Genomic DNA, 17,642 nt, shown 5'->3' with positions numbered 1-17,642 from the left:
ACAGTTGTTTCTTACCGAGCGTTTTTTTGTTGTTGTTGTTGTTATGACATACGAAAGGAATCACAATAACTTACAAAAGATTGTTTTGGGACTTATCCAGTATGTTTTCAATAATGGGGGTAAAAATGATTGACTACGTTAATTTTTTTGTTTCCTTTATCATAAATAATTAGCTTTGTCACTCTACAAAAGATCTTTGCGGGACTTGAATGTTTTTGACTTGACAAAAAATTAAAGTACTTGGTTCATGTGTAATCTAAGTAAATATTCCAAATGTTCGAACGCCAGTTTATGTTTCCTTTACATATCTTTACATAACTCTAGATTCCAATGGTGACTATTCTCTCGCATGTTTTCAACAAAAATCCAATGTTTTAAGGTGTGAACGTAACTTACTGAATTCAATAAGCCACATTGTTGCAGAGAGATATTCATCAACTCGCATTTACTGTGGATTCATTTAAATACGTGGGGCCAATTTTCGTGAATTGTGGGTTTTTGCTTATTCGTGAGGATTAATGCACAGAGCCCATATCCCGTAACCAGGAAGTGGTCCACAAATGGTTCAACACCGTGCATCGTGACCTACCTAAAGGAGCTATATGAACTAATATTTCTTACATAAGGTCATACATTTTACAATTTAGATTTATCTTTTCCTAGATATGCTTCAAACCTGAAAGGAAAGAATTTGTCTTGTAGCTTTGAAGAAGAAAATCGACGAGACACATGGCACGACGACGGACGAAAACCAATGGCACTAAATCACATGAGTGACTTAGTTGACCTAATAATGCGTCACATAATCACAAATTCAAACCAATTTTTTAAATTGTAATTCTTATTTATCTGAACAGTGAGTCAACATAAAAAGTTTAAAAGTTTTACTTAGATAAAGAAGAATTCACAGCAATGCAAATAAACGGTTTGTAGGCATCAATGATCGCCTTGGTAACGATGTGATATACAAAGTACATTATATAATTAGATGTAACTGCTGACTCTGCTATATTCTATACAATAGCATGTCATTATATTAAGTTATAGTGGGTTTTATGCAGCAACTGCATTCATATCAAACTATGAACAAGTCGAACACTCAATTCCCCAAGTATGGCTTTTTCGTACCCATATGGGCAATGGCATGATTAAGACTATCTATATGATCATCTGAAGGTAGTTTGCCACGGGCTGATTAGTATATGTATAGCAATACATGATACACCAGATAAAAGAATCAATGATTTAAACTAAATCGCGTATGAATGCATTGCACTTATCGAATATGTGCTAGCAATTAATACAATCTTTTTAATGCCGGTGTAGAAATAGGTAAAAATAACCCATTAGAATACGGAAATCGAATAATGATAGTTTGAATGCTGACTGTATTTGAATGTATTTTTTATACTTATTGTCATTATTATTTACCAAATTGTCTCAATTATTTGGATCGATTCTTTTGACCATTTACCCAAACAGAACAAATAGCCTACGGGATCATATCAATGGCTTGTGTGTAAATCATGGTTTTGAGATGATTTCGGTATAGGAAAATTTCACATGCAAATGAGTTAATGGATCATGATTCTCGGGTGATCTGTTAAACTAAACAAATTGCAAGAAAACCATGGTCCTTGTATGATCTATTGTAACTAACAACTCATATCAAAACCATGGTCCTGGTATGATCTGTTGTAACTAACAACTCGTATCAAAACCATGGCCCTGGTGGGATCTGTTGTAACTAACAACTCGTATCAAAACCATGGTCCTGGTATGAACTGTTGTAACTAACAACTCATATCAAAACCATGATCCTTATATGACCTGTTAAAAGACAATTATACAATAATTTCTTAAAGAAAAAATGACCACTTAATTCATATTTTGCAACAGACAAATATATACTTTTAATATTTGAAATACATTGTCAATTACCAAATATGAAAAATAGTATACATATATGTCACATAAACTGTATCGTTAAGCCAGTATAATCTGAATTAGAACGCAGGATCAAAGTCTTCCATAATTTAAATGATAATTATACTGTTATTTCAAACTCTTCTAGCAATTATAACATGAATTGTTCAAATTAAAATATTATGTATGCATTTCAAAACCTAGCTGCAGGTCTGTAGCTCCCGGTCTGAACTAATGATACATGTACATCCATGCATTAGTTGCTTGCTTCACTTAATAAATCACTTAATAGTGTATTGTAAATTAGTCTTTATAAAATATTATTTACCTCAAGTGAATAAGAATATATTCCCCCATAAATTCACTTTATAAATATGCCAAGATAGAGCAAGATGCCCAACAATAACAAATTTTCCTGACATGTACATCACATTTAGGCTCCAAGACGAACATTCAAAATTTGCAACTCGATCAACTTCCTGTTATGCAGAAATCTTAATTCTTAGTGGTCAGTTTATCTGGCAATTAACGAATCATTTTAAACGCATGCTCTGTTGCCTTCTAAGATAATAGCACATACCAGAATCACAAGAACATCATAGCAGACTCAAAACCAAGAAACAAACCACATCAGGATCATACTTCCTTATCTGTCACCTATGATTTGGGTATGATTCATTTAATGGATTATGTCTAAATCATAGAACAAAATCATGAATTTGTGAGTTGGATATGATTTTTAAGTGATTTTGATATTATTTCGTAAGAAAAATTTTTGTTTGGGTATATAGTCTGTTTTATATATTTTTTTTAAAATGTCAGCTAATGTCGATGCCTTTCTTATTAAGTTCTAATAAGACATTTTGCAATTTCAACAGATTACCAGTATAACTATATGCATAAGAATAATAAATTTTTGAATAAAATAAAATTATGGCTGTTATATATTAGGAGTGCGATTGCACTGTGGGGTAATTGGCGAAATGTAATTGTTGTACTTTTAACAGGGATTGAATATGATGTTAAAGGGATTTATTTTAAAAAAGTATGGATTTTAGGAAGCTAAGTTAATATTCTAAATAATCTGAGGATTGTTTCTGTTTCTTTTATGCATGTGTATTTCTCAACATAAACTCTCCGAGCTCCTATTGTGATTCTTACCTTGATCGGGGAGGTTGCCGGCTTCGTGTTATTTTTAAATTTTCCATTTACTGCCTCTGTTTAATTTGCAGGTGCGAATTTATGATTTTGTTTAATTACCTTATCGATTCGAAATAAACAGGATGAATGGGTAATACATATCCAGTACAAAATGATTTCAAAGAAACTCCATACACTATTCAAATAAGGCATTTTGTTTCCCTTATGGGACTTAATCTGTGGGCAGCGAATAATATTGAAATATACGGCTTTACAAATATGTCAAATGTTCAAGAAGAAAGAGACATAACATTACGGTAATATGATGCCGTGAACTAGTTACCGACATGTATAGACATTTTTTATTGCTTCAATATGCATATGTTATGCATCAAACTTTGTTAGCATTAGTAGGATGAAAAATAATATCTCGCAATGCATAACCTTTAGATTATATATCTTGGATTCGGAGAAGAATCAAAATGAAATTGTACGCAGTTATAAGGGTAGGGAGGGGGGTGTTTTAATGAAAATGTTTTGGAAAGAGGGCTTTAGAAGTATGTCCATGTATTATTGTTATACTTCTTCACATTGCCCCCGGATATCATCATTTTAACAAACATAAATTAACTGTACCTGATCATGCTTTCACATCAGATTATTATTTTCTAGCTGAAAAATTCATGAAAAGAGTTTTTAAAATGACAACAATTAATAAATATTTATTGATCACTTGCTTTTATTATAAGGTATTTTCTTTCATTTTATCTTAAATCCCATTTACCCAACGTTGTGTTGTGTCAAGCTTGGTAGAATTCAGGAAATTGATTCCGGAGGAGATAAACAATGTTAAACGTTTACAGACAGACGGACGGACGACATACAAAATGTGGTAATAGATGCTCGCTTAAGATTTTAAGTTCAGGTAAGCCAACAAAATGTCAAACTGACAAGTACTCTGTTAATTTATTCTATAGATTGAAGACAAAAATGTTTCCTTATTTTTTTCCCCTGAGCCTTGATCTTTTTTTGTGTTGAAGTCCGTTCGATTCATTAACAACTATATACTTTAACAACGATAAAACAATTCCCTGTGCTGGTATCGGGTTAGAGTAGAGTTAAAAACTAATCAAATGATCAAACGTTTTGTACTTGTATGGAACTTTATCAGATTATCCATGTAGCCAATAATATGTTAAAAGGAAGTGGTCTACAAATGGGTCAACAACGTGCACCGTGACCTACATAAAGAAGCCATATATATGAACCAACATTTCATACATTGCTGGCAGCGATTCAACAATACGACATCTGGAAAAAAGGACCGAACTGTTCAACTGATATACGGTCTTATACTTCGTTAGGTATCCTGTTACCGAGATGGATTTAAACTATTTCCCTTTGCATTAAAAACACTTCTGGAGCCCCAAGAAAACATACTATCAATCGTCCAAAATAAAAGCTTAGATCAATAGGAATACTCTTCCTTTTCTATTATTATAGCGATTGAACACTTATAAAAATTAAAATGTACAAACATTGAATAAGTTTCTGCCATTCAGTCATTTTACAGCTAGATGACTGAAATGTAACTAATAGGTGACTAAATGACATAGCTCTGCCATTTAGTCATTATCCCGATTTTTCAGTTAACACTCAGTTAACTGAATGGCAGACATGTTTCTTCTTCGTGTGAATTTTGACTGAATGGTACAGTTACTTTGTTGTTATAATTTTCCAGCTTAATCAATCTTACCTAACATGTTTTTTTTTTAAATTTCAGAGCAGTTAGTGGCACTGAAATAGATTTCTATGAGCATGTGTTTTCTAGCAGCAAATAATCCGCAACACAAATAGAATGTTTATTAATGTTCACTGCTGATATCTTAATATGTTTATAAATAAATCGTCTGAATTTCGTATTAAGAATAAATCACCTCCTGCATGACTTTAAAGCGGGGTAGCACTTTATGTCTTAATAATGTCTAGAAGTACAGTAATTCGGAATGTATGTGTTTAGGTGATTAAATTTTTTATGCACATATGAATTTGATTGTTATGTATATATTTGGTAAATACTACAAAATGTATTTTAATAGATTCATTTCTTTTTATGATCAAAGAATTAAGATAACAAAAACAACCCTCGCTGTAAAACAGATATTTATTTTTATCTAAAATGGAGTTCATTACTAGTACTAAAAGGAAATTTGATACACTTCATATTTCCAATGTATATGTATGACGATGGTCTACAATGAGTTTTGTTAAACAGCTAGACATGCATTACATAAGGATATGTTTAAAACAATGCATAACAACATGCACACATTTACTACAACTACTACTAATCTATTACTTACGACATAAAAACAGAAGAGCTACAGATTTTTAACATGAAAATAGATAATAAAATGTACAGCAATTCATAACAATATAATAAAAAAATATGTATTACTTATTAGGTTTCTTACTCACTGACAACGGAAATATACCGGGTTGTTCAATATCGTAGACGACGAGGCGAATCCGAGCCGTCCTAGAAATTGATCTACCCGATATATTTCTGTAGTCAATCAGTAATGATCCAAATAAGTGTTTTGTTTTCCTTAGGACTATCAAGTGAGACATGTTTACAACAAGCAATGAGCGGCCTTACATCGTGTCCAGTTTTACTCAACTAAATGCTTCAAAATTATTTATCGCACCTTTTAAATACTATTTCTTCACTACACTGTTGATTTCTTATAATGTTTTGTTGCTTTTCAAATTTTAACGCTTTCTCCTTTTCCTCCGAATAGTTTTGAGGAATTTGACGGTGTCATTTTTTCAGCTCGAAGGTCAATTCAAAGGGCAATTACTCTAATTTAGAATTAATTAAAGGACAACTACTCCAAATAGTGTTAGACCTTACAAAACGCAGTGTCGGTATTAAAAATTATGAAATATCTAAATGAGTAGGCGAAGCGCCGGCCAAGTAGCCGAACATAAATTCTCACTGGACGGACATAGAGTAAAGAAAAGCAAACAAATAAATTTGTATTGGCAATAAACATTGATTTTTATAATCCTTTCATCCTTTATGCTTCAGTTACTTTAATGTTTATACCCTATTAAAGGGTAAGTATGTTTCATGGTGTCCTTGTGAAATTGATCATAGTTTACTGTGGTTTCTAAGTGCTGTTATTTTTTGAAGACTCCTCTGATATGCTTCGTTTTTCTCTCTTTTTCTCTTTTCCTTCTTCTTTTGTTCCAAGATGCTAATTTCTAAAATACAGACTGATTCATTTTATAACTTTAATGACAATTGTTGTTGTTTTAATAAGCGGTAGGTCCAACACTTTATGATATCGAAACACGAATTAACCGATGCAGACTCCAAACAATTGAATGATTAATCTAATTGCTTTATAACAAAAGAAATCTTTAAAAATGCATTCATAAAATCTTAAAGAATAACAACATTAAATTAAAATGCCATAAAAACAGATCGCAGTGCGTACGTTTACAGTGTGGTGAACAACAATCATGTTTCGCTAAATAGCGAAACAAGCGGTATGGAAGAAAGACAAGGTTAATAGGAGAGGGAATCCTCCAGTCGTAGTCATTGATGACGGTGTATCTCTCAAATCTCCACAGCTTTTCCGAGTTCTCCTGTACCCTCTCAAATGTGTAGCTGAAACCATGTGTAAAAACCATAACTCAAAACATATTTGAAATTCGCCATCAATTTAGATAAATGCATGAATAAACATATTTCCCATTATATTTTTTTTTCTCTAAGCTAAAATCTTAGTAGTTAATTCCAGGTTTCTATCTTTAAACGACGTTTATATTGCACGGATAAGTATTGTAGTTACATTTCCTTTAACGGTTTTAACTGCTGTAAAACGGGAACGAATGTACATACGTATTTGAGATCAGCAAGTTCTTAAGTATTGGGGAAAAATTTAAACACTCTCAGATATTTTGCTCTTTTATACACGAAATTTAATTTGTGTCATGTTAATAGAAATCCACATATATTGTATACTTATAACAAATATACTATTCACGCTAGATTTGCTGTAAATGAAACATTTAACCAAATAATGCATTATAAAAGCATTGTAACTGCAACAATGTATTAAAATTGCCCGATAAATCCCAAACCTAAACATGGCGATGACAAGATTCACCAACAGGAAATTTGAAAATAACATGTAGATCGCTGCTATTGCCTGAACCGTCCAATCTTCCCGTGGACATTTCGAGGAATCTGCTGAAGTCACACTAGTACAATTGCTTTCATTACTACCTAAAAAATTCAAGTAACATTTTGTTTAAGTTTCATTGATTTCTGTAGGTCATTTCTATTTTTCATAATGCATATATTCGCTCAAAGGCTGAACTTTAAGCTTCACCGTATTTTGAGAACAAACAATATTATTAAAGGATTTAAAAGTACATTTTCTTTGAGTACATTAATAATTTTGTATTTATTTTAAAATTATCTTAAACATTTTCATTTATTTAGGATCCTAGTAGCCAAACCACACGATACAAATGTGTGCAAAAGAGCTCAGAGCAACAACTTTATTTGTTCATGTCAGCTTTCCGACCTTTTTTTCATCAAAAGCGTTTTTCAAAAGGTGAATATCAGGATATATAGAGAAAAAGAAGCTAACCATCAAGATGATCGAGGTTTATTTCTGCATACAGTTGCCAGTATGGGTAGTATAGAATTGTCCATATTCTCCAGTTTTGCCAGCCCCCGTCCCACATTGCTTCGTAGTCAGGCCATAGGTTGGTGTGGTAATATATACCTACTCCCAACACCACAAATACGGCAATAAAGAGGAACCTCAGAAGATCTTTCAGCTTGAAAAACACAATTTATGAATGATTTTATTCAGCAATCTTCAGTGTTTTAAGTGAAATACGTGTTACAAAGGATCGTACCTGTCATTATTTTATTGTCATTATTCAATGGGTATTGAGTTGTTGTTATGAATGTCCTACAGAAAGACAGATATAGATCACATATTCAGAGCTGACAATAAAGGTAATTCCAATACCTTAATGGATCAAGACGAGCTGTGTTTTGAATGCACCTGATTTAATTAGGCTTTACATTGCAGACAATTTCTCCATGCTACTTATACATATTACAGGGTCGTCGTACGATTGCATAGACAAGTGGTGTTATTCAGCAAAATGATGACACAGGAAGATGAACTTGTGCAAAAAAAATTCAGTTTTTTTTGCATCAAAATTATGTTTTGGTACCAAATATAGTGAGAGATTAAATTAATTCAATTCAATGAACGAATACTTGAACAGTAATTCGACATGCGGCGCAATGTTAAAAACGAAATATCAAAGAGAAACAAACATTGCAAGAACAAGTTTTTTTCTCCAAAAAGTAGAGATGAAAAAGAATTGAAATTTGTTTGATTATTCTATTAATTGTAAAAAAAAAATAGATCGGTTATAACAAGATTTTTAAGGGTTTTATGGCTCTTTTTTTATAATTTGAAGTGAAATCGTGATAAAATGACGATGTCAGCGTTTAAGGCGGCGCAACGGTAACTCATACAACTGTGAAAAAGAAGTGAACAAATCCCTTGATTTTAAAGTAAGAAAAAAAGACATATTACTTGGAAATGACTTTTGATGCGTGATCTATAGTCAAAGTTCATCGAAAATAATCGGTTGTGAACTAAATATCAAATCATTTTAAATTTAAACAAAGTTGTTAGCAAGATACATTTCTAAAGTTTCACATACATATTTGAACATTTTTTTTATTGAAAACTTATTTGAGAGCATTATTTTTGTATTGATCATAAAGAAAAAATATTTTTTGGTGCGTCACAACATCTATTATAAATGAATATAAACAAAGAGATAATAATGTAAAATAAAACCCTATCTGTAAGTTTACATAAGGTATAATCCTTTTTTATCAAACAAATTTGAAAAAGATAAAATAATATAGTAATGCAATATAAAACGCATACCATCTCCTTGATCATAATTAGCGTGGGTCCCAATTTTCTATGGATTAGAAAAACTTCCAAAAACCTCAAGTACATGACCAACAGGGAGAGAGCATATATGCGTCTTGCGTCAGTAAAGGGTTTAGATTGATGCACGTGACGTACAAACAGCGCCACAATAAGCAATGCATAGGAAAGTAAGTCAACCCCATTCCAGAAGTCATACAGATATCTCTTCATTCGTGAATAGTAACCTCTGTGGGAGCGACCTCTAGCCTCTAGACAGCCCTATTTTAATTTGTGAATAGAGATTATAAATGAGATAGTACATACTTCTACGTTTTATGATAAGTTTATATATATATATATATATATATATATATATATATATATATATATATATATATATATATATATATATATATATATACTTATAATATATAATGTTTTTTACCTATGTTTTGTAATGAAACAAATGAAGTAAACAACTTTTTACACCAAATAATTTTATCAGCTGTATTTTGTCTATTTTTGTATTTACTTTGATGATGAAAAATAAAGTTAAAATGTCTATCTATATCTTTAATACTTAAGATTTTCTGGAATTCGATGAATAATTGTTAGGTTCAGTAATGCAGTGATTTATCTTTTATTGAATATATTTTCTTTGCTCTTTTAAGGAAAATGTTCGTCACAATTATTAAGATTTCAATGATAAATGGACTCATCCTGTAACATATACATGTTTAATTGCTGACATAAATTGAGCTTGGGTCCACAATAGGTAAACTAAGATATGTTCCAAATATACATAACTCCATTTTACAGGTATTTATGTTGATGATAGTTATTACTAAATGGATTTAAATGATCGGAAAATATTTACAAAACAGCTGATGGTTTCTTCAATCAAATCCCCTAATCCCCAGAGGTATACAAAATATTCAAACACTCTTGCGAGGAATACTTCAGAATAATTCTTTTCAATACTTGTCAGTACGAATGAGCTGTACATTACCAAGACTGTCAAAAACACCATCTGAAATATTTGAAAGTAAGTTCTATTTACGTGAACACACCATGTATAACAAATGTATCGTAAGACATTCTTTTTTTAAATGTTACTTCTTACATAATTAAAGATGTATTTCGTAAGTGGAGCAGTGACGAAGTTTTTCGGCTTTCTAATGGCAGACTAAAATAAAAACAACAAAAAAGAAAAATACTATCTAATGTATAGAAATTCATATATTTTGGTATTGATATATAAATTTTATGATCCTAATATACGGTAAGAGAAATGAATGTGAATTTGCAATACACAATGAAGTATGCTATTAGATATAAAATACATGACATTATGAAATCGTCATTATATTTCATTATTAAGACTTTATTCACTGAATCAAAATAACATAACCCATAGAAATTCGAACACTACTAACACTTAATTAATTAATTGTTCCATACCTATTCAATGTTGTATAAAAACAGTATTGATATTGCAAATTTGAAAACAATATTTTTCGGTGAACATCGATTAATTTGAAGATTTTTTTTTTGGAGGGGGGGGGGCGAGTGGGGTGTTATGGTTATGATACTTATTCTGGTTGTATCCACCTGTAAAAAAGGCACTAGGTCAGGAGCCAAGTTGTTGTACCACTTGATGTTTATATATTTTTGAGAGCACGTGTGAGCCACCACGTCATACATGAAATTCTCGTAAGCAAAGGTTAATGGGCTCGAGTGAATTCCCCAAACTACTGCCTCGTCATCCATCAAATCTATCGCGTGTTGTGAATCTTCTTGGTACATACTGTCCATTATGCTAATGCACCGTTCTTCGAACAATCTACAGAATACGTTAGTCAATACATTGTGTTTATTCATTCATGATTATTACATCTTGATTTATTATTTTTACGATACTATTGTACTTATAATATAAAAAGATAACCACGACCAGAACAAGTAAATTGTACGGTCCGATTTGTTGATTATTTTGGGAAGAATTTTCTTACTGATTTCTAGACTTTTTTTGCATTTAAATGATTAAAATTGCATTTGCATTTCTTCAAAGATTTGATAATTACATATCGTAACAGTTTATTCCGTCAAAGAGAATGTAAAAGGCAATTTTTATAATACAAGGCATACATAAAGTTTTCTAACAAAAACTATCCTTGTGTATAATTACGTGTAACATGTCATATAATCAACACAACATGTGTAAGCCGTTTGGCCCAATACTTGTATGTCTTCTACCTATCAAATATCATCACAGTTATTGTTGTCCTTCTTTTTTTGGTTTTGCTTATCACTATGTTGAAGATGCTGACGTATGTCTCTATCACCCGCCCCTGTTGACTGTCTGATCAAATAATAATGCAAATGCCCACTGAAATCACTCACACGGTCTTAACCATTAGGGGAATTATTCTTCTCTACTCTAAGGCCCATTCGATACTTTAGTATGCTTCATCACTTAGACAATTTTATTTACCTTAGAAACACTGCTTTTTACGATAATATTAACAAAATGCTCATATTACGACATATTACGACAGATACCTCTTAACTAAAACCAAATTAAAACAGGGAATTCTAAGGTATTGTATAAAAGAGAAAATGCGGTTGCAGGTTATCTTTTATAACAGTACTTAGTTAAGTTATTTTGTATCCTCTTACTTTGAATGTTCCTCCAAATCAATGGATAAGATTTGCTCCTTGACATTGCTGGCTTTTTTTGAAAGTTTTCGAAGAATTGCCGAACATACTAGTCCAGTCACTACAAATACACAAAAACTGATACTGAATATTAGATTAACCAGTGATGAAATAGTATCACAGTTACTAACGAGGACCCAATAATAGTGTTGAAAGAAAAGGTGTCCCAAACATCTGTTTAAGGTATTAAATAAACAAACAAATAGTATACATTTTCTTCATTTAAATCATGCAAATTATGCCCAATTAAAGTTAATAATTTCTTATTGAATACTCGAAAAGCACGCAATCTGCTTTTATCACAACTATTTTAATAGCTTAAGTAAATGTACATAAAATTACGTAGATGGTTGTCGCCTCTGAGCCAACATATTTCTGCCAATTCCTTTCGATTTGCAAAAATTGCCCAGAGTAAAATGTCAGAAATGGTCGTATCTTTAAGGTTTACGTAAATTGTTGGTGACTTTTCTTTTTCTGAGAATTCGTCAGTGCTATATTCTATAAGAAATATAGATAAATAACGATTTTAACTACAAATATGAAATTTGAAATTATATATAAACAAAATATAAATAACGTTATCTAAAATACTTTAATAGTGTTTAAAATTCCTGTAAATAAATGTTCAGCGTCAATCAAGATGACAATCGATAATCAACATCATACATCAGATGTCATTTTCAGCAATCGCGTTTTATACTTTAGCAAGATAGTCAGTTGTACCTTTGTATCGCAACAGTTTTCGACATAACCCCGTTGCTGCATCTGCTACAGAAACTGATAATTCTGAAAGCTCTTCTACAATATATTTTGCATTTTGTTGATTGCCGTGCTTTATTCTTTTCTTCATCATAGATCTGTATTCATGGCAGAGTTTCTTTGCTTGTTTCTCCTGTATTTGCTGAATAATACAATGATCTGTTAAGGCATTCTTGACTTAATAAGACTTTTATTATGAACTTCATATGCAAAAGTTGAATTTGTCCGATTAAGGATGACGTTTACTCAGAATGAAAAAAAATTCCACTGATGATAATGAAACCCCATCTATTGTATGTTATAGACCTTTGATTGTAGTGTTATTTTTCACTTTCAAAAAAGTAGGTCAATGACCTACTTTTTGAGTAAATGGCCATTGAATATTTTTTGAAAAATCAAGGAAAATCCGATAAAATTTTACACTACAATTGAAATTTTCTTAATTGTAAATATTTTTCAAATGATAAAACACTTTAAAAAATTAAGTACATTTTATGAATGGCAGTGGCACTAAATAGGTACAAAACATTAAGATTTCAGCTACAATTTGAAAAAAATATTCCAGTTCGAATTTCCTCTATCAGTTTTCAAATTCCTACCCATTTTTGATCTAAGTTTACAAAAAATTGAATGATGATAATACAAAAACATATATGGTATTAAACTACTTATATTGACCTTATTCTGTTGGCATATAATTTATATGAGGTCAATGATCAAAATTTTGAGATATGGTGTCTTTTATCGTTTTTAAGCATTTTTTAATATTTTCACAATTCGTGCCATACAATTATTTTAACGAATAAGTGAAGTAAAACCAGCTGAAAATATGAAAAATTATATAGACTAAAATATATAATCTTAACTTTCAATATTAGAGTACTGCCAAAAATGTTTTAGTGGAAAACAAAATCTGCTAAATTTATTCCGAATTTCCTCTGTTTGGCTTAAAGTCTATTTTTGTTTGAGCCTAATTACGTAATAACGTAAAAATATCAAATGTTTTGTCAATAATAATTCATTTTATTAATACTTTTTTGGTTTAGAACAAATTTTACTCATTACATTGAACTTAATAACAATCCGAATTTGAGAACTCAAACCCTGAGTAAACAACACCCTTAATGAGCAAATTAAAGCAAAACTTGAAGGAAAAAAATGTCAATTATTTTTCTCTTGTTTTTTTTTTAATGTTTTACAATGTTGTTTAAAAACGCATTAACATACCTTTAATATCCACTGCATGTGAAGACAATCTTTTCTTTTGAACTTACATTTCTGGCAGGAAACGGTCTAGAAGAAAAAATAAAACCAAGAAAATATATCAGAATTTGAAAAAATGCATCAGAAATTCAATTATAGTACAAACATTGACCTGTTCATAAAGTTCTGGTAAATTAATCATCTTTAGATGAACTCCTCGATCCAACAAAACCCTCACGTAATCGCATCTGTTCGCTTTCAATGCCTCCAACAGAAGTACCTGCATCCAAATGTATAAAGTAATAATTAAGATGACGTTATGCAAGCACTTCATTATAAAAAAATTAAAATATTTTAAAACTACATATGAATCATTGAACCAAAAATATGTAGGATATAAATCTACTAACAACATAACTGATCTATTTTGAGAAATTTAATTTTAAATGTATAGTCAAAAACATACGGGTCCACATTCTTCTATCAGTTCTAGTTCTTGTAAAAGCTGATATCCGAAATAAAAGTACAACGGCAGGGACGTAGGGGTAGAGTATTTTGGATTCAAGACATATGGCTTAGACTCCTTAAAACCTTCAAGAACTTGATATATGATCTTTTCCTCGGGGCTGACGAAATTTCGACGCAGAAGTTTCCAAGCCAGCGATGAACCCTTGTTTGTGTTTTCATTCACTTCTGTGTGAGAGACGTCTGAATGGAAACTTGATTTGTCATGTTTTGGTATCTTAACACCCTCTAAAATGTGAATACATGTATATAGAATAATGTTTTATAAAAGGAATTTACCAAGGCAAATCTTTTTTGTGTATGAAGAAACAAGTGCTTTTCTAAAGTGAGATGATAACTGTTTATAACTCACCGTTTGTGTATGATTGGAGAGTACTCTCTATTGACCAGCAACTGACTACTGTCTCCCCTACAATGTTTGACAGCATTAAGGGGTCATCTCTTTCAAGGTCAAATACTCCGACCTGGAAGACAGAAAAAAATCGTGTTTTACTTTAAGCATTTATAATATGGGAAAAAGGAAACTGTTCACATCTAAGTTTAGTTTTTTACAAAGTCATAGACATCATTCGACACAATTACATATCTTTAAAGGGTTGCAGATAAAAAGACATTTTTGTCACCAATTTTGGATCTTAAGAATTAAAGATACTTACATACTTGATAACGTGAAAAAAGCTTACGTAAGCCATAAAATTATGCTTTTTGGTTCGTGTTTACTTTCATTTGTAAATCTAGGTTCAAATTCTCTTTCAACGGTCCAATGAACTAATTATCAAAATATTGTTATCTCTAAAGACTATAATTAAACTGTTAATTATGAATACACCACTTACCAAGTCTTTAGCTTTATCAATGCTTTTCAAATGTTTTTTCAACTCCTGATATGTGGTGTCATCAAATCGAATACCCAATAAAATGCTGGCTTTCTTTCGAAGTGAATTTTTGCTAAAAACGAAAAAAATCAATGAATAACTTAGAACCATGTATATTTTTTCCCTTTCTTAACTTATCCATAAGTATTTAAACACTTTTGATTTATTCATATATTCGGTGCTATATTTATATTTCAAAAAGCTAAAATATTGTAATACAAGTTATATATGCAATACATGAATATGCCATATATCTGGAACATACAGTTTTAAAAAAAATATTATCTTTTCCGACGTTTGACATACATGTATGTTATCTAACAATTTTAAATTGATCAACAATAATACTTTTCTAGATAGTCGACAACTAAGTCTGCGGCCATTCCTGATCCTTTCATGATGATAACTGGGAGTTTGTGTTGGAGAGCCTTTGAAATATGAGCTATCGTCTCGATGTCTCCCTCACAGACGATAGTTGCTATGGGAACCGGCATTTCTACAATTATTTGTCACTTGAAACACCATTTCTTAGTAGCTACTGCAAATAAAAACAATCCTGGGTCCCAAAAATTAGGAAAAAATCATATTTAAGTTTAATAGTTCCTGTTTCTTCACATTATTGAATACACGATGAGGTTTCATTATTTCTTGGTCAACTTGACCCTAAATGTATTAAAAATCAATAGAGTAAATTTGTAAATAAAGTACGATAGGTGTTAGTTGTGTTTTAATATGCATATACTAGCCTTATATTTTAATCTTTATTCTCAAAACATGTACATAATTATAGTGAACTATTTTAATTGTATAAACATGGATCATATAAGAATATACGCATGCGTACTGGTGTCCATTTGCTGACTAAAGAAGGACACGTCTTGTTCAGACACGAATTTTTCAAAGTCTAACAGAAATTCCTGCCCTTCCCCTAGTGTAGTTTTGAATTCCGTGGTTTTTTCTGAAGTGTTTTGAGATACCTGAAAAATTTATTGAGTGCCTAGTTGTTTAAGATATCCAATGTATATTCAGCGTATCGCAGAAAAAACAAAAAAAAAACATGCAAATAAGTCATAATTTACCTTCGTCGTTAAAATTGTAAGGCCAACACAATCACCCGTCAAAAATTGAAAACTTAGTATACCGTGAAATTGTACGATTATATAATCATTATATAAAACACTTTTAGAATGTATATAATCTTTAGAAAATCACATTTTATGAAATAAACGTTACCATTTCAAAGATTCGGAATTTTACTAAGAACTCATTACTCAAACATTCATACCACGTACAACGTATAATCAACATATATAATTATTTAAGATCATATTATCGGGGCCTTGCTTTCATATGCTTTCAGATTATATAATCATTATATAAAACACTTTTAGAATGTATATAATCTTTAGAAAATCACATTTTATGAAATAAACGTTACCATTTCAAAGATTCGGAATTTTACTTAGAACTCATTACTCAAACATTCATACCACGTACAACGTATAATCAACATATATAATTATTTAAGATCATATTATCGGGGCTTTGCTTTCATATGCTTTCAGTTTTAATTTTTCCTTGTGTTATGAATCGTAAATGTAGTTGATTTGGTAAAGAAATTGACGCAGAAGAATATCAAGATTTTCTTGAAACGTGAAACTCGTATTTTAAAAGGAAAGCATACCGCTGCTGCGATTTAATGTTCAAACATTAGATAGCCATAATCGTTGTCATTATCGTAAACATATCGCATTTAATTAATTCAGTTACGTAATATTTTTACCTCTTTTCCTGCAATATTAACGAGTTTGACATGTCGGTCTGGATCACTGATTTTATTTTTAGCAGCCCTGGTTTTAAATTCAATATCCTCGTAGTTTTTGTAGGCCTCTCTTACAACTTTGGATAGTCCGTGTTTCTTTCCATTGTACAAAATCCAGGTTTCTAAAAAAATCAAACGTGCACACTTATTTTGAACCTGATGACAGCCGACAGCGTATTGACTATTGTAATTGTGAATATCTAGTTCAGCATGGATTGTCAGAGTTGACATACTCAATGAGTATTGACATGCTCAATGCAGAAAGGAATGAATGATAAATAAACCTTTCCTTTTGATAAACTCACCCCAATGTGGGAATGCACTTCGAAAATTCGTTTTTATTTTGTCTTCAAAAGTGGTAATTGAGTGTATATTTAAGCATTGCATGCATATTTTTGGATGTCGTCGGTCCTACAACACACCAAGCGGTGCAGACAAATTGAATATCTCGCGTTGTCTGCACCGCTTTGATTGTAACAGGACCGACGACATCCAAAAATAATCAACCAATGCTTATATTTATATTCATACTGATGTCTATTTCGATGAAATATGTGTGGTGTATTGACACTGTATATGCTCTCGGTCAGGGATATGAAACATACATGAAACAGTCATATTAACATGTATTTAGTTTGCTTCCTCGACTAAGGATATAGTGCCAGAAACTTTGTAGAGAACAAT

The 17,642-nt window shown here is 31.2% G+C and overlaps 1 protein-coding gene across 1 annotated transcript in view; it reads right to left on the bottom strand.

The window, feature by feature from the left end:
• Positions 1 to 5,684: 5,684 nt before the first annotated feature.
• The window catches only part of LOC128173859 (uncharacterized), a 32,000-nt gene continuing 20,042 nt past the window's right edge, over positions 5,685 to 17,642 (bottom strand). The window contains exons 23-41 of the mRNA XM_052839542.1: positions 16,920 to 17,080; positions 15,981 to 16,113; positions 15,485 to 15,632; positions 15,098 to 15,209; positions 14,614 to 14,725; positions 14,203 to 14,489; positions 13,909 to 14,016; positions 13,761 to 13,826; positions 12,498 to 12,675; positions 12,117 to 12,272; positions 11,736 to 11,835; positions 10,668 to 10,899; positions 10,180 to 10,242; positions 9,934 to 10,086; positions 9,069 to 9,335; positions 7,734 to 7,926; positions 7,219 to 7,363; positions 6,570 to 6,742; positions 5,685 to 6,333 (exon numbers count right to left, since the gene is read on the bottom strand). Of these exons, the coding sequence (XP_052695502.1) occupies positions 6,221 to 6,333; positions 6,570 to 6,742; positions 7,219 to 7,363; positions 7,734 to 7,926; positions 9,069 to 9,335; positions 9,934 to 10,086; positions 10,180 to 10,242; positions 10,668 to 10,899; positions 11,736 to 11,835; positions 12,117 to 12,272; positions 12,498 to 12,675; positions 13,761 to 13,826; positions 13,909 to 14,016; positions 14,203 to 14,489; positions 14,614 to 14,725; positions 15,098 to 15,209; positions 15,485 to 15,632; positions 15,981 to 16,113; positions 16,920 to 17,080 (2,900 nt within the window). The 3' untranslated portion in view covers positions 5,685 to 6,220. The remainder of the gene's footprint in view (positions 6,334 to 6,569; positions 6,743 to 7,218; positions 7,364 to 7,733; positions 7,927 to 9,068; positions 9,336 to 9,933; positions 10,087 to 10,179; positions 10,243 to 10,667; positions 10,900 to 11,735; positions 11,836 to 12,116; positions 12,273 to 12,497; positions 12,676 to 13,760; positions 13,827 to 13,908; positions 14,017 to 14,202; positions 14,490 to 14,613; positions 14,726 to 15,097; positions 15,210 to 15,484; positions 15,633 to 15,980; positions 16,114 to 16,919; positions 17,081 to 17,642) is intronic.

Source organism: Crassostrea angulata, chromosome 2, assembly GCF_025612915.1.
Source record: "Crassostrea angulata isolate pt1a10 chromosome 2, ASM2561291v2, whole genome shotgun sequence".
Classification (NCBI taxonomy): domain Eukaryota; kingdom Metazoa; phylum Mollusca; class Bivalvia; order Ostreida; family Ostreidae; genus Magallana; species Magallana angulata.
This window is presented reverse-complemented; position numbering and strand designations above follow the sequence as displayed.